At 39.4% G+C, this 18,625-nt stretch overlaps 1 protein-coding gene across 1 annotated transcript; it reads right to left on the bottom strand.

Moving 5' to 3' along the window:
* Nucleotides 1-7,198: 7,198 nt before the first annotated feature.
* On the bottom strand, nt 7,199-8,800 carry B3GALT1 (beta-1,3-galactosyltransferase 1). The gene has a single exon (XM_009905479.2). It carries the CDS (start codon nt 8,585-8,587, stop codon nt 7,607-7,609), a length of 981 nt encoding a protein of 326 aa, XP_009903781.2. The 5' UTR covers nt 8,588-8,800; the 3' UTR covers nt 7,199-7,606.
* Between the last annotated feature and the right edge of the window lie 9,825 nt (nt 8,801-18,625).

Raw genomic sequence — 18,625 nt, forward strand, 5'->3', positions numbered from 1 at the left:
AGACAGGTGACAGATTCCCATGGTTTCCTGATGGAATGAGGAGAAAGAGGGAAGAGGAATGTGTTGAAGGCTAAAACACAGTTCAAGCATCTGCTGATGGCTGGAATTTGCTGTGTGACGGGGCAGCTGTGGCAATGGCAAGGTCATGTGAGCGTGGAGGGCAGAGCTCTTTGTGTGCTGGAATTGCACTAACTGAAGAGCTAACTGAGCACAAGGGAAAGGGAGGTTTAGTATTGCAGTAAGGGGTCCACACAAAGTTTTGAGTGTAGTGACTGGTCTGATGAATGAAGAACTGCAGGAACACCAGGAAGACCTGATGCCAACTTGAAAAGACCATCTGTACTTGTTTCATTATCAAAGGAGAAGAAAAGTATCCTAAACTAGATTATTAGGATTCTTCCAGATTAAATTTAGAAAAGGTATCATTATACCCCCTTTTTTTCTCCAATGCAATAACTGCATAAGTAAGAGTTGTGTAAGGAATGGAAAAGGAGCAATTACAAGAGGTAGGTATGGCCCTGTGGGACTCTTGTTCTGGCCAGTGGCACGTATTTGTTAATGCTGAGAAAGAGACTTTTTATGAGCATCATATGACATGTTTGTGAACAGGCAGAGAGCCAGGTGGTAGTTCAACACAGAACCCTCCCCAGTTGAGAGCTGGTGTTACACCTTGTTTTGTTGCACGGGTTAGAAGCTTGTAAATCTTATGTTCTGCTTTGTCTTCTTAATGTGTAGGCTATATGGCAAATTGGGGAGATTGCTACTTCATGCTTGCATCAATAAGAGGTGAAATTTCTGGTGATTGAAGTGATACCTGGAATGCAATGTTCTTCCCCAGAACCCTTCATGATATCTCAGTTGCTTTCACTGAGAGTAGGAGTAAGGCTCAAGCTGGATAAAAAGAATGAAATCCAGCCCTTTATAAACAGATTCAAATCCTATTGAAATTGATGGTGCTTCTGAGTTGAGTAAAACCTAATTTGCCTCAGACAGTTTGATCCAAATGCAGTTTGTAGTACAGCAGATAATGGAGATTAGTATTTTACTTCATTGCCCTTGAATATCTCTGAGGGTAAGAGTTGACTGATAATAGGTAACTGTTGATTTTTTTTTTTTTCCAATGGATTAATTTTTTAGGAGGGCTTTTAATGAAGTTGTAAATAATAACAAAATTTAGAATGTCTCAAAACGGTTTATGCCATTCTGCTCTTGCTACATTTTGGTACTCTTTTTCCTGTAATATGTTCTTATAAATATCCTATACTAAACAAGAACCAATGTGTCATCTGAGTGTGATGCACTTGGAGCCCAATCACTGGTGTATCAAGATCCAGACATCCATCCTCTTTTGGCAGTAAAGATGTCAGTTACATAAGTGAGATGATCCAGGCACTGCTTATGGCTTAAGATATTTGGGGAGTTGTGGCAGTCCATTGAAGCTCCTGCTGACTGGAGAAGGGAAAACATAACCCTAATTTTTTTAAAAAGGACAAAAAGGAAGATCCAGGGAACTACAGGCCTGTCAGTCTCATTTCTGTGCCATCTGTGGTACAGAACGGATATTGTGCTAAGTAATTTTGTACTCTGAGCCTGCTACACTTCCTTAATGATACCATACAGAGCTCTCTGCTTCCCCCTTGCTTCTACTGCTGTGCTAAGGTGTCGTGTGAGCTCTGTCTGCTTTCTCTTTGAGGAAAGAGGTCATGCTAGAAAATAGGCTAGGGGAAGGATCTCCTAATGGAAAAAGGGATGTAAGGGTTAGAATTATCCTTGATAGTCTTCACTTGACTGCAGATATGGTAGGTATTACCCAGTATGGCTCAAGTTTGGGATATTTGCTTTCCCAAATAAAAGTTGTTTGTGTTACCAAACCATTGCGCATAATTCTGCACAGCTTGATATGTAATGTTGCCTTTGCAGAATAAATGCTCAAGGATAAAACCTTGCATGACAAGAAAACCACCATTTGCTCTCCTTAGCTCTTTCAGATGAGGCAAACTTATAATGCAGAGTCAGCTAATCCACAGAAGAACAGATTCTTTTATTCCTGTTGGGCATGTCGTGAGAGGAGATATTTGAGATAACTCTGTTACAGGTGCAGCTGAATCAATAGGGCATATTATTACTTTATTTTTCCAGATGGCTTCTCCTGCTTCAGAACCTCTTATTTTTAACAAGAGAAAATTATACATAATATTCAGTACAGTGCTTGTTTCATAGCATAGGGATCTTCTTTTCTGGCATGTTGCTGCTTGAACAGGTCAGTGTCAGTGGTTTTAAGAAGTTTTTTCCACGTTGTTTTCATTTAGGGCAGCACAACTTTTTTTAACAATCTATTACAATCAATTAAGTAAATGAGAAAATAGAATGCTTGTAATTGAGATAATCAAGCTACATGAAATCTACCCTACTAGTGCTACTATCTGTATATCTTTAAGCTGTATATTAATTAAACACCATGGAAGTGTTGCAATTAGATTCAGGCTTTACAATTAAAATGAGAGGAAAAATTACAGGATGTTAGGGCTTGGAAGGGACCTTAGAGATCAGTGAGTACAACCTCCCTGTCAAAGCAGGATCACCTAGGGCAGGCCACACAGGAATGCATCCACATGGGTTTTGAAAGTTTCTGAGGAAGGAGACTCCACAATCTATCTGGGCAGCCTGTTCCAGTGGTCCATCAACCCTCACCATAAAGAAGTGTCCCCTCGTGTTGAGGTAGAACCTCCTGTGTTCTAGCTTGTGCCCATTGTTTCTTGTCCTATCACTGGACACCACTTGAAGAGACTGGTACATTCACCTTGACAGCCACCCCTCAGATATCTATAGCTGTTGATAAGGTTCCCTCTCAGCTTTCTCGTCTCAAGACTAAGCAACCCCAGTTCTCTCAGTCTGACTTCATAAGGTGTTTTAAGTCCTGCATTCCTAGCTCTCTGATGGACTTTATCCAGATTCTTGTCTCTCTTGAATTGAAATGAAAATGATTGGAGGGGTTTTGCTCTATGAAGCTCTTGGTTGTTTTAAAACACCTCATTATGATTCATAAAGTTGCCGTTATTACTGTAGACTCTCCTGGGATGCCTGAGGACTCCATAGGAGTCTTAGCTGCTTCTGAAACAGGTGACCACAAAAAAAAACCCCATACTTCAGCTTGCAAAAGCTATGTTTCTTCTCAGATGCGTGTGTGTCATTCTCCTCTCAGTTTCATGAATGTGCTCTGAAACAGTAGTAAAAGAGATTTTATATTTCTTTCTGTATAGAAAAAGGGGGAGAAGGTTTTCTTCTATTGATGTGAGTGCCCTAAGTTCACACAGGCCTTCCTATTGGATAAAACGGCATTTAGATATATTTGTACTAGGAGACAAACACTAACTGCATAATCTGGATGTATTCAGATCATGCTTTTTGAGGGCTTGGGGAAACCAAAGTCAGGCTGTTAAGCCAGGGAGGACCCCTTCCCTCCATATGGGTACTCTCCTTGAGGTCATCCGGCAGGTTTTGGCACACTTGTGCTTTCTGGCTTTTCTGCATGTAGCTTGAGATGGCCACAAGCGTCTGTGCTACGGTACCATTGCAGGGCCGTGTAATGTACGTGTTGCAGGGCTAAGGAAGTCAAACCGCCTTGGTACCTTAAAATTGCCAAACTGCTCTTGTTAGTTGGGGGACACCAAAGCAGCTGAACAGGGCAAAGCTGATGATGGACCCATCTGCTATTTGCCGCATATTGCCGTGGCTGTTTCAAGATTGTCTTTGTCAACTGAAGTAGTACACCTGATCGGTGTGAGCATGAGACTGATGAAGTTGTTGCACAAATAATGAATAAAAGTAATATTTTTGTTGTGTTTATTTCTTTCCATTTTTTTCTTAAATCTTGCTTTTACAGCACAGTAGTCTTCCTTATGACAAATGAGTCTATTTACTGGGATTGCATTTTCAGATGATACCATCTACAGTTCTAAAAAGAAGTGAAGAATAAAACTTACAGGACACCGTCAATTTTTCTTTTGATTTTGTTCTTAATTTTTTAAAATTATTTGACATTGATACAAAAAAATAGTATCTTGATTAGCAGCTTTGCTGGCAATCCCACAAAACTGTAAATACTCTAATCTAAAGGAATGCACTCTTACAGACACTATAGAGGAAACAATATATACAATTTAGACAAATAAATACATAAGTACAGCCAGTCATATATAATGATACACCTAAAGTTTGGTTACTGTTGACAAGCTTTTCTAGTTAATTACACTCTTCATTTACAAATTGCCATTGCCATCTACATTATAACAACAACAACCAAAATAAAAGAGTCGAAAGTGGTACTTATTATTAGGAAATATGGAAAATGAACCTTGAGACTTCTATTTAAATACTCCCATGGTTTTAGGCAAAAAAAAGAAAGCTTCATGGAAAACCTCCTCCTAAAGAGAGGTGTTTCCCCTTTCTCCCCAGCTGCTTCCCTCAATGTGCTTTGTCCCTGTATGTTTTGGCACCAAAATGTGGTTATACTCATACTTAAGAAGTGACTAGAAGCCAACATGTCTTAACCAAGCTGTCATTTGTCCCATGCCCAGTGACACAAAATGGCCTTTAAAGTAACAAAAATATTTATTTTGATTAAAGGAGGCTTATGCAAACACTTACTTGTTAACAGTTCCCCATGTGGCACAAATACTACTGAGTGGAACAGTAAGCTGTACCTGTAAGTAGATGTATTGCTCCCTTTCTAGCTCCAGATTGCAGTACTGCAATTTTTGAGCAGAGAGTAAATAAATCTGGCGTGTAAGTGTAACAACATAGTGAAGTCTAGTATCATAAAATTAGTAGTGGTAGAAAATTAGGGTTCTGTTCTTTTAAATTCACTTGACAGTAAAAGAAAGAAGATCTTGTACATTCAAAAGTTAGGGCACACATGCTTAAGGCTCTTGAAACACTTGACAAATATAATGCCTAACTCAATTCCATGCATAACAGAATACTATGCAGCAAGCAGACTCTACACATATATACAGCTAAATACAGAAGAAAATGCCTTAGAAATATGTACATCAGTTTCACAATGAACATTTACATTTCTGTTGATCTATCTATTTATAAATGGCAGGAAATTTTTTTTTTCCCAGATAACTATTTTCAAGGTATATCTTCCAATCCTGAATGTAGTCTACTTGTACTAGGAGAAATTCAAGGCTACCATATGTTAGTTGAGAGCCCTGAGGTATGTGGACTGGGAACCCTGCTGTCCTCTTGGTTACTAACCAAAGGCCACAGAAGTATCAGCAGGAGAAGTAAGGCCACCAAATCCATTTGGTTGTGGATTCAGAAACCCCAAGTTACTGCACAGTGCGGAGGGATCGCACAAGTGATTGCAGCCTGTGGATTGAAGTTACTACAAAGCATGTTCCTGGTAGGATGGTGTCCCTGCTGCCTGACTTAGCGGAGGGCTGGGGATGAATTCCACCTTCCATCCCCTTCTTAAATGGGCATATTCTGGGGCTTGGATAAGGAAGGCTGAACTTCATTTAGTTAGTGTATGTATTATATATTTATCTATGCAATTGGACGTCGTTTAGCTGGAGTTCCAAGTTTGATAGGAAGCAAAAGCAACTATAACAAGGACTAGGTCAACTAGGGAAGGATAAAGCTCAATTACACTTCAAGAGATTCTGTATTTCCATATAGAGTTATTGATTTTCATGTATGAAGGGTGCACGAGCTCCTGTTGATTAGCAGTAACTCCTGGGTTGTCTGTGTTTTAGCTTCACCTTTAGATCTGAAATAGCTTCACAACTACAGCTTGCGGTTTGAAGGCCAAGTGCACTTAACCTTATAAGCAGTTCTTTTCAAAATGGTTATGCTGCATCTGTGAATAAGACTAACAATTTGCCATGGAAAAAGCTTTTAGGGTAGCATCTTCATTCTTCTGTTTTGGTTATAAAGTGCTATGTACATCTGTGGCAAAATTGGTTCAGAATTTTTATTTAAATTCCCAGTTAATTTCTGACAGCTTTGTAGACATCCTGAATAAAATGTAGATGGAACAGTTTTTCATACGCTATATGTAACTGAAGTGAGTGTTTTGCGTGCGCTGTGGACAGTGTGAGTAATCGACAGCTAACAGAACATCTAATCAGTTTTGCAACTTCTCCGAATTTTCTATTCCAAGTATTTGCTAAGCAATGTCATATTTAGGTCTTTGCTAGAAAATGGCCCTGTATGGAGATGGCTTGAATTTCCCAGGAAATAATTAGTGAAAAAATTAACCCTACCCTAGCCAATCCTGCACACATGACACTTCATTCAACATCCGTATTCAGAACATGAGAACATTAGGAAACTTGAATGAAATGTTCTGTATTTACTTTCTGTCATGTGTTCTGGGGATCTCTTGAGCAGGATCTCAGTGCATATTGGCTCTGAGATGAGTAGCCTGAAAGCTGCAAATTTGTAACAAAGGCTAGAATTTGTTTTTCTTTAATAGGGAGCTCCTGAAAGCTCTCTATTTTGCTGTGAAAGTTGTAACTCACTCTTATGTACTCTGTTTCCCAATGAACAGAAAATTGATTGTATTCTTTTATTGGACAAAATTCTGCTTTTCTATACCATTAAAAGTCTGGTAGGATCTCACTCATATGTGTTGTAGCAAAAAGTCAAGCATACCCTTAAAAATTGCTGTTGTGTTACTTTTCTTAGGTAAATATTGCTCTGACACATGTTGAAGAAATATGCTGCTATTGATGCTTTTATCATTCAATATATTTGTATACTGCTGTGCAAGACAGGTAATGGAGAGATCCACTGATACTAATGAGAAACATTGCACTTGCTTTGAAATGAAAAGATACTAATACTTGTATGAAAAACTCTTTAAAAACACATGAGACATCTCCCCTGTTGTCTTTCATGTACATATTTAATTTTAAAATGGTATTAGATCTCTTGGGAACTGCATTAGGCTGAAATGGATATCTTCTGAAATAAAGGAATATCACTTGGTGGATTGAAAATATACCACACTGTGTTTCTAAGGCCTGTGAGACTTTGATGTCATTACTGGTCTAAATTCTGCCATTATGCCATCAGTAAGCTGTTCTGGAATTGTGCACATTTATACTGTAACATATGCATGTCAAGACAGGTCTGTGAGGTCAGTGGAAATATATACTGCTTGTTTTACCAACAAAACTCTTAAACAGAAATGGTTTAAGTGTCAAAATAGAAAGAGAAGTGTGTTTGTAGTTCTTCCTTTCTTAGGGCCTGAGTCTTATCTCAGTAGCTGGGGCATAAACTGTTAAGCAGCTCATAGTAGTTCATTATTGTCCTTTTACATACAGATGTGGGAACTGATGTATGTGATGGGGATAATATAAAAAAATCTATGATTTGACTCTAGATCCTTTAGGTTGGTGTAATGTCCGTATGAAAAGAGCCTAAAGTTTGTAAACCAGTAGTCAAAATGAGAAGTCAGTAATTAAAAATCCTCGATAGTTAGCATCCCACAGTTTAACCTGTAAATCATCAGATTGCTTTGTCAAAAAATAACCAGATTAAATGACCTTTTTTTTTTTTTAAAAAAAAAAAGGTATTTACATCAGTAAAAATCTTAACATCTGAGATGTTTCTTGCTGGACATGTCATTCCAAATTCTGTGCATTTCTTCTGGTGTTATCTGGTGCACAGTGATAACTCTGCGATACCTGCACAAGCTGTAGGCCATTTTCCAGTGATTAAAGCCACTGTTTTGGAAGGGGTGAATGCCCAACTTCCGAAGACAGAGTCCAACATATACATCTTCAAGATGAAGAAGTCTGGTATGAAGGGAGGTTTTGTAAATCAGTTCTGCTACATCAGCTGAAAAAATGTAGCCGGTGCCTGAACAGAAGGGTGGGTAATTGCTGTCAGGATACAAATCTCTTGGCATGTACCACTTGCTGCGAACATCTCTTATTGGTCCTCCATTTATAACATAACCAGTGAAGTACCTTCTCCTTGGCTTGGTATTAGGTTTGAGCAGCTTATAAATAAGATTATCCATATTTACAAAAATATCACTATCTGTCTTCATAACATACTTTGCTTTTGAACAAAATGTTGCTACCCACCTCATCCCCATCAGTGTTTTCAGAGTGAGGTTATGATAAGAGTCAATAAAATCCTCCACAATAATGTCATGGAATATCTGGCTTTCTTGCTCTACCATTTGATTTAACACAGGATCTGCATTTTTTCCAAGGAGAAAAAGTGTGGCGATTTTAATTCCTTTAAAGTTGTTTTCATCTCCCCATGTTTCTCGAATGGCTTGCCTCGCATCAAACTCTTTGTGAGTCGTGCTGATAAGAATGACTAAGAAAGGGACGCTCTTCTCACATTTGTTGGGTTCGTTGATAAGAAAGTCGAAAGAATGTGGATTTATAGGTCGAGTTCTTATGTTGCCAAAGGAAACATTTTTTCTGGCTATAGATATGCTACTGATCTGTCTATGGCCAGTGTAGGAAGAAGTAGGACGAGTTATACTTAAGTACCAAAGAGCACTTGCCCAACAAACTACTGTCAGAATGTATAAGCATGAGACCTTTGAAGCCATTGTTTCTCCAGCTCTTCTATTCCACGTGATGAATGAATAGCCTTTGTACTGTGGGCACACCTACGTCCCGGAGAGGCAGCATATTATTAATGAGGCTTGGAAGTTCGATATAGAACAGTAACTCTGTAATCATTCATGGATCTCACATAGTAGTTGTTAACCCTGATGATACTCAGCTTTTCTTCTTTTAGTAGCAGTGACTTCCATTTTGGGGTTTTTTCTGTTATTTCTGAAAAATATGAAGAAAAATATTTTATTGCTGTATCAGAAAAGCCTTAGGCAAGAAAAATGAGCTTAAATGTGACTGGCCATTAGCAAGCTAAGTGTCTTAATGCATTTCTCAGATATCCTGTCTTTTCTTGTGAGGTACCGTAATGCTAGATAATATACTAGAATATAGCAGAATAACTGAAGTAATGCTTTTATGATAGTTTTCATAGATGGCAATTAAAAACAAAGTTATGCATGCATATCATACTGGTTGTTTTTTCATTTGCCTTTAAAATTACAAAATAATTTTTTCATTTCTAGTGTTTTCTTACTTTTTTAGCATTTGTTCTGGACAACCTTTCAAAATATGCTATAGAACATTTAAAGATTATTTTATTGATCCAGTTGGAGATGTCCCTGCTTACTGCAGAGAGATTGGACTAGATGACCTCTAAAAGTCCCTTTCAACCTGGCACATTCTATGATTCTATTTAAAGAATGAAAAATAATGCATTTTATTTTGAAGATTAATAGCATTGGCATCAACTATGCATATTAATACCTACAAATCTCATTTTGTCTAAATGTTGCCTGGTTTTGTGGAAATTGGACAGAATGGGACTTGGTATCAGCCAGAATTGGACAGAATGGGACAGAGGAGGGAGAGAGATGCATATGCTTCTTACCATGTAAAGATCTGTGCCCAAGCAGACTCCGTAGAGGTCTAGAAATAAGGTAACACATTTTGGTTATTTTTGTTGGCTTCCTTCTTTTCTCCCTTCCAAAACAGTGTACTTTTCATGAGCAAACATCATTTGTATACCATGTAATTAAATGGCAGCCTATTCACACTGTTCCTTTGCTAGCTGATTTGCCTACCAGTCTAGGGCTCGTGCACTGCTGGCCCTTTGCTGCTGTGCCAGTCCTGCCTCTGGCATCAGGAAGCTTTGAGGCTTCTCTGCATCTGGGGAATGTGCCAGCCCTGAAGCTTCATTTTTATTAACTGGTTCCCAGGAAACATGCTCTGTTTATCAGCATTTTGTGGAAGAGAGACAAGCTGCCTTAAGCCTGTTGCATCAATGCTGACTCCCCCAAGGCACACCCACAGCTAGAGAGTGCCTGTAGGCTCCACATTTCTGGGTTTTACCATTGCCTTGCTTCAGAACTAAGGATAGAAGCATGCAACAGATAAGCTCTACACAAGGATCTCTGAAATATTTAGTATTTATTTTTCATAGAACAAAATACATGCGGATTCAGATACAAAGATAGAAGCCCTGCCTTAGAAATGTCCCTTCTGTTTTCACACCACTTTGACATGTTGCTTGGATTATATTGAAATGCTTTTGAAAGGAGCCCATGCTTCCCCTATGCTGGATATGTATGGTCTCTTTTTTTATTTCTTTAGAAGCAGTTGAGTGTGTGGCCCTGGAGATGGCCCCACAGCAGCATCTCCTGACAGGTGATGTGGTGCTTAGGGTTTGTGCAGACAGAGCTCCCCTCTAGACAGGCTGTGTCACTGTTTCACATTAAGGCTTAAAACAGCAGAGAAACAATATGAAAATTTGCTAAATATGCCCAGACTGTAATTTCCTTATAGATACTTATAGCTGGCACTGGCCTACTAGTCTTTGTTATGTGTACTTCTAGTTGTTTAATGAGCAGAACCCACATACTCTCCTTCCACGAAACAGGATATAAGGTGAAGTTGTGGCATGTTTCAGAGCTTCATCAGTTTCAACTGATTTTGCCTTGTAACCACAGTAGTTTAATGAGGCAGAGATTGGCTGTGATCTCTTTTGCCCTTTGTAACAAGACTTGGGGTTTATGATCTTTTCCCAACGAGCAGTAGCAGTAAATCTTTGGGAGCAGTCTATTTAAGTGAGGCCCTTAATTGCCTGATAGGGCTGCAAAACATAATGATCTTGGTGCACAAATGTACACAATAAACATAGTTGTGATAAATATATACACAAATGCTACTGTAATATCTGATCTGTCCTGCTGTAACAACCCACTGGGGTCAAAGGGACACAGTTCAAAGAAAAGCAAAACACATCCCTGATCTGGTAGATTGGTTTACTTCCTTTATCCACACCACTGGAAAACCCAGCGGGGAAATCACTGAGCATGAAATGCCATAACATAATGAAAACATGAATGTAAGGTCTAGAAAGCTGTGTTAAGAAATACAGCAGTCATTGATTGGAGATGTAGAATGAGAGCTATGTAGATCAGTGTATTTAATAGACTCTGGCATTAAGGTCTCCAAATATTTCTGATGTTCTATATATGATGAGTTATTTTAGGAAACCATAGATGGCATGCTCCAAATGAACGTGTATAGCTCTACAGTTTTTCCTCAATAAAAGTAGGTACCTTGGTTGTCATGAATATTGTGCAGATATCAGAGGGAAAGGGAAAGTGCTTCTTAAAAACTGCAGGGTGGCTGCAATATTAAGCTCTTGGATCCTTGTTATAAAAATAGTTTAATTCAATCTACCCCTTTTCCCAAACTGGTTGTCATACTGTAAGTACACAAAGGCTCAAGCTTTGCTGGTGGAGATGGCCATAAAAAGCAAATGCTTAGCATCGTGTTTCCATGTTGTGACTCAAAGTTGCCCACTTAATTGCACTATTCAAACTCATGGATTGTGAGCCAGAGAAACCACTCGGAGCACAAAAAGCATGTTAACTTCTGTAAGTAATTGACCTGATGGAGACGAAGTGTTTGCAGCAAACCTTTTATGAGCTGTCTGCACATCAAGAATATCCTCCAGATAATGAGCACATTTGAGAATCCTGCAAACTGTTCTCAGGCAGTTTTCAGACAGATGTCAAATGAGTTCATCAAACATTACTGTCAAACAGCAATATTTTGCTAATATTTTGGAACATTACTGTCTACTGAGAGAGTGTTGATCTTTTTCTTTCAAGAAAGCCTAGCCTATATAAGTGCATTTGCATTATGGAAAAAGATCATGGTGGATGCAAATGACAGAAACCACAGCTCTTGAAGTCTGGCACATTGCTGTAGTTGTAATCCATACAGTGTTCATATCTGCTGTTAAGGCATAACCTGAGTGCTGAGTGGAGGCAGTCAGGATGCTGAGCCCTGTGGATAGCCCTGGGTGAGAAGTTGAGAAAGGCCGCAGCTGCTCATCCTGACACCAGGATCTTGTTAAAGCACAACCAAGTCAAAGTGGTACTGTACATCTCTGACAAAATGTACCTATTCTCTTCCCTAAAAAGAAAAAAAAAAGGGAGGGAATGCAGCTGCTAAATTATTTACTAAATGTAGCAAAGTCTTCTCATTTTCCCTGAAGAGAGATTTTTTTTTTGTAAGAATTATCTATGGTCATAGCTTTTATCTGTGTATAAACCAAGACACTGAAATGTCTTCACCGGTTATGAAGTCTTTAAATTACCTAAGAAAAGTCTGTGATGATTACCCAAAGCTTGTTGAGAAGGTAATTACCCTGAGCATTAGGAACACATCTACAAAGAAATCTGAGGATGCTGTTATATTCCTGGCTGTGTGTTTTCACAGTAATTTCATAGAATCAATAAGGTTGCAAAAGACCTCAGAGATCATCAAGTGCAATTTATCACCCAACTAAACCATGGCTTCAAGTGCCACATCCAATCCCCTCTTGAACACCTCCAGGGACAGTGACTCCACCACCTCCCTGGGCAGCACATTCCAATGGCCAATTACCCTTTCTGTGAAGAACTTTCTCCTCACCTGGAGCCTAAACTTCCCCTGGTGCAGCTTGAGACTGTGTCCTCTTGTTCTGGTGCTGGTTGCCTGGGAAAAGAAACCAACCCCCACTTGTCTGCAACCTCCTTTTAGGTAGTTGTAGAGAGCAATAAGGTCTGCCCTGAGCCTCCTCTTCTCCAGGCTAAGCAACCCCAGCTCCCTCAGCCTCTCCTCATAGGGCTTGTGCTCGAGATCTCTCACCAGCCTCGTTGCTGTTCTCTGGACACGTTCAAGTGTCTCAATGTCCTTCTTAAACTGAGGGGCCCAGAACTGGACACAGTACTCAAGGTGTGGCCTAACCAGTGTGGAGTACAGGGGCAGAATGACCTCCCTGCTCCTGCTGGCCATGTTATTTCTTGAGGAAATTCTGGACGGATGACATAGGTGTTTTAAGAGGAGATTGCAAGCTCATCTTCATTTCAGGGTTTCTTAAGTACTCCAAATGCTTTTGCTATGACTGGATGTGATGGCCCTGAAACCAAATCAGCACTGCAGTGGAAGACCTTTCTATCTAGAATATATGTGGAAAGGAACCCCAGTCTTATGCTGGGGGGAGAAAAGCACAAGCATTCATTTCAGGTCCATGTCTTTAAGAAAACCCAGTTGTTCTGCTCTGGGGAGTCCCAGCTGTCACATGTTAAAAGAGACTGTCTTCTTTTCTCTTCCTTCAAAGGCAACAAGGACAAATATTTTCTGAAAACTAGGCTATGTTTTAAGGTATGCCCTTTGTACACTGAGAATCTTTACTTGTTTGCAGAAATATTGATGATGGGCTTTACCCTAGGCAACAACTGAATGTGAAAGCAAGTATTTGCACAAATGATACTTTCATACTAACAATTCTCTTTTAATGAGTACTGATTTGCAGATGGTTTATGCTGTATTTAATCACTGAGCTGACAAATTAATCTCTGGAAATAAGTTTGGGATTTATAAATTATTTGTCAGTATTTTCCAGTTGCTCTTAATATGAAAGGTAAGATTGGCTATGTAGTAGGGAGATCTATGGAAAGCTTCTAAGTCTTACATAGGGAAAATGCAAGTTTTAGAATTTCCGGTAAATGTGCCCGTACCACCAAAATTTCCACAACCTTTAAAGAGGTTTCTGTGGAGACTTTTAAGAGTTAAAAGTTAACTCTACATTAAAGCAAATCTGACACAGGCTGCCCAGGGGAGTTGTAGAGTCTCCCTCTCTGGAGATTTCCAAAACCCGCCTGGATACATTCCTGTGTGATCTGGTAGAGGTGATCCTGCTCTGGTGGGGGTGTTTGACTGGATGATCTTTCAAGGTCCTTTCCAGCCCCTAACTATCTGTGATTCTATGATTATTGAGTATCTTTTCTGTATTTTCCACTTCATACTTTTTCAGTGAATGTATCTCTGTAAAATGCAGGATTTTCTGTTCTTTTTCAGGAAGTGCTGAGTCAGTCTACATAAACCACTAAAACTGTATTTTAATATATTTTTTTTATCTAATGCTTAGGAATGAATTATGCAATTTTAATTTTTTTCCAAGGCAATAATTTGGTTATAGTCACTGTATGCTTGTGACAACCTGGTCTTCTCCAATATCTCCAACAGTGGTATCACACAGATCAGTCCATGTGGAAGGTGATGAAAGGACAGACAGACCTCGAGGCCTGTCTATATGATGAATGGGTTAAAACAGTTTCAGCAAACTGGCTATGCTTGGTCAGATTCTAATCTAGAGTGGTTAATAGCTAGATTTTACTCAACTCAAAATAATATTAGAACTTGTGACATGTCAATCACCAGTTCTATTTTGCTATGTTGCTGATTGCAAGCGATTTACCTGGAGTCAGTTCATGCTGAGGTACAGGGGAGTTTTGCTGCTGACTTTAAATAGCAGGCATTGTAAGCATATATTCTTTGCGCTAATTAGGGGAGAGAAAAAGAATGAAGATCAAAAAATGAAAAAGTAGAATAATTTTAAGCAGAAGTCTTTTTCTTTCTCTCACCCCCTACGCCCATCTATGCCCAGGAGATGTCAAGTGTCAGATCTGTGCATTTTGTCTTGCAAATGCTTTTCAGAAAGAATTTGAAAAAAAATTGACTTCATGTTGAGATATGTAATCACAAATGACCTTAGTGGTGTCCTGTTACATCTATAACATGTAAATTGCATCTCAGTATGGTTATAAACTGCAAATGACATATTTCACTTTGGGTTGCTAAAGCCACAACCATTATTTCCTTTAGCTGTTGTGCGACTCTCTGTTGTGAGATCTCACAGCAAGATTCCTTAGTGCTTGTTACTACCAAATTGATTACAATATTTTGCATCTAATGAAAGTCTAGGACAAAGAAAAAGTCACCTGAGGCTTTGACTTCAAAAAACAAATAAATTGGGAAAAACCTTTAGAACAGATTTAACAAAATATTTATTACTCATGGAAATATTCAACTAAATTTATTACTAGAATCACTAGGTGAAATTACCTTCAGGTAATGGAGTTTGAAAACAAACTTGCCTTAAATAGTGAAATTTAATAAGGTTAATTTTCTTTGTATTCATAGTAGTGCCTGTGAAATTGTAGTCTAGGTTATGAAACCAAGAACAGATGACTGTGGCCTTGATTATATAGATGCCTACCCTAGCAGCACTGCCATTCCCAGTTAATCTTTGTCACAACAGTGAGGAGTAGTAACACCTGGAACACCTGAAATCACAGTTGCAGTGTCTGTGGTGATAATTGTTGAACTGGATCGTGAGTCTACTTCCTGTAATTCACACGCTATTGGGGACACTGGTGAAAAAGTAAAAACAATTAAGACTTTCAGATTTACTGGGAAATACTCTAAAATAGTTTTGAATGTGCTCATTAAGGTATTGGTTATGATGCTTGGGGAACTTTGCTTTTAACTTCATCAAAAGTGGGGGCACGTCAGGCTGGAAACATCGAATGGTTATTGCTATGTGGCAATGCATTTTTATAACCTTAGAGCATAGTTCTTACTGACAGCTACTGGAGAGATTCTTTTGTATCTCAGGGATACCTATATTTATTGTAATTGTTCTGTATCTTTGACCTGTGAATGAGAAGGAGAAAATTTGGCTTTAAAGACTGAAAAATATCTAGAATTCACATTATTGACTCATTCTTTCCACCACAATGAGGGTAGAAAATATTGTGAGCAGTGAGTCTGGGTGGTTGTATAACAGTACAGCTTCAACATTTTGTGCTTAAGAAAAAGCATTAGATAAAATCAGATGTTCAAGCAAAGTTTTGGATGGTGTGATATGGACTATATGGACATTCTTTTTTTTCTTTTCCTTGGAAATATTCATCATACTGAAGAGGTCCCAAAGCCTTGCTCTTCCACCCAGGAGCATGTTGCAGTTTAGTGTTTTTCATCTTTGCATTACATCAATGTGAAGCTATGTTGTGAGTGGTTTGTCACTGTGAGCTACTTATAAGCCAGGCTTCAAATTTATAGTTCCCCTTGTGAAGTAGTTGTGAAACATTTACTGCTAGCTGTTGCATTCAAAATTGCACCTCTCTCTCATGGATCTGTAACTTAAAAAAAACCAAAACCAAACAACCAAGTTTTGTCTTCAACTTGGAAAATATGGCCCATACTCCAGCCAGATTATTCATTCTCGGATATGTGACAACACTGCTGAGGAAGACACCTTTTTTTTTTCCTTTCCCTCTCCTGGTGTCATTGTTTAGTCATGATTGAAATTCCCTGGTGTATAGGAACATTTCTGGGCATTGTTTTCATGTAGCAGCACCTTAAACCTGGCAGAGACAGAGCTGTTGGAGTGAGTCCAGAGGAGTTCCACAAAGGTGATCCAAGGGCTGGAACACTTCTGCTATGAGGATTGGCTGAGGAAGCTGGGAGTTTTTCAGCCCAGAGGAATACCCTATAGCTGCCTTCTAATACCTGAAGGCATCCTACACAAAGACTGGAGAAGGACTTTACACAAGAGTTTCTAGTGACAGGACAAGAGAGAATGATTTTAAGCTGAGGGAGAGTAGGTTCAGACTGGATCTTAGGAAGAGGTTCTTCAGTATGAGAATGGTGGGACTCTGAAATAGGCTGCCCAGGGAGGTTGTGGATGTCTCCTCTCTGAGGGGGTTTAAGGCCAGGCTGGATGAGGCTTTGAGTAGTTGAGTCTAGTAGAGAGGCATCCCTGCCTGTGGCAGGGAGGTTGGAGTGGGTGATCTCTGAGATCCCTTCAACCTAAGCCATTCTATGATTTTATTAAATATCTGCAGCTCTACCTTGACTCCTCTGCACTGAAATGACATATTACTGGCTTGGTCATCTGTCTGAAATACATGAGGTGGTGCTTTCCTGCTAGGAAGCTCGGGTAATGGGCAACTGCTGGTGTACATGTTCACAGTTGTACCAGTGCAGCTTAGTCCAGCTGTAATTGCCTTTACAATGAACACCAGAAACATGTTTTTATTTCTCTTTGTTGTAAATAAATAGTAGATGGGATTTTGCTTAAACTTACATGAAAACTTATATTTACTGGGGATTGAACATGAAAGTTTCAGCTGCAGTAGCTTTTTTTGCAAAGCTTTTAACACTTTACAGCACGGTGATGTCAGACTCTTTCAACAAGCACATATAGAACATTTCACAGACATGACCCAAGACAATTTGTCAGCATTTAGTTTTCTGAAAGTTGTGGCTGTAAGGACCATTGCACAATGTTACACTTACACGTTGATTGAACGTACAAACCACACCAGAGGCTGTATCTCTTGCGGGAAGGATTTAAAAGTGGGCTCATACTAACTGTAGTTTTTTTTCCATTAATCAAATGGAGTGCATGTTGTAGTAAATTGGTAAATCTATACCCTTATGAATCCACATGAGTAAATTTGCCCTCATTCTTCTACAGTCTTTCAGAAGTGCAGCAAATTGCATCCTCGGTGGAAATACAGTTTGAAAAGTAATGTTTGGCATCATAGATGGGTTGCTGCCTCCTTAGCTAAACTGTAAACCTATTCTGGATTATCAAATATGTCTACTTAGCCCACCCTCTTTCCCAAAACAATGTTTCTTTATTTTTCTGCCTTTTTTATCCTTCACAAAAATTGTGAATGTTGTCTGTTAGTCTTAGTGAAAGAAAACTGGGTATCTCGGCCAGATAACAGCTTTTGCATTTGTGCTCAGGTCACAGTTTATCTTGAGCCCTATGGGAGCTGAGGAAGTTTTCTCATTGTTATTGATGAACAGTTTGTGAGAATTTCTTATTTAATAACTCTTATCGCTCAGCTGGGTAGTTGGAGAGCAGTGAAGGGGAAAAGGACCTGGGGGTCCTAGTGGATGGAAGAATGACCATAAGCCAGCAATGTGCTCTTAGGGCCAAAAAGGCCGATGCCATTCTGGGGAGTATTTGAAGGAATGTGGTTAGTAGGTTGAGGGAGGTGGTTCTCCCCCTCTACTCTGCCCTGGTGAGGCCATGTCTGGAACATTGCATCCAGTTCTGGGCCCCTTAGTTCAGGAAGCACATGAAACTGCTTGAAAGAGTCCAACACAGAGTCACAAAAACTATTAAGAGAGTGGAACATCTTCCATATAAGGAGACACTGAGGGAGCTGGGTCTCTTTAGCTTGAAGAAGAAGGGACTAAGGGGTGACCTCGTTAATGTTTATAAATATGTAAAGGGTGAATGCCAAGAGGATGGAGCCAGGCTCATCCTGGTGATGCTCAATGACAGGACAAGGGGCAGTGGGTGGAAGTTGAGGCATAGGAAGTTCCGTGTAAACATGAGGAAAAAAATTTTCACTGTGAGGATAATGGAACACTGGAACAGGCTGCCCAGGGGGGTTGTGGAGTCTCCCTCTCTGGAGATATTCAAAACCTTCCTGGATGCATTTCTGTGTGGTTTGGTATAGGTGATCCTGCTCTGGTTGGGGTGTTGGACTGGATGATCTTTCGAGGTCCTTTCCAGGCCCTAACACTCTGTGATGTGGCTGATAATCTGAGGTACCTAATAAAGCCGCAGGAATAACTTCTGGTGAACAAACTTACTCTTATCACTTATGTCATTAGAGATGTCCTTCATGTGTACTTTTAAAGTTTAA

The sequence above is a fragment of the Dryobates pubescens genome, chromosome 2, assembly GCF_014839835.1.
Source record: "Dryobates pubescens isolate bDryPub1 chromosome 2, bDryPub1.pri, whole genome shotgun sequence".
Taxonomy (NCBI): Eukaryota; Metazoa; Chordata; class Aves; order Piciformes; family Picidae; genus Dryobates; species Dryobates pubescens.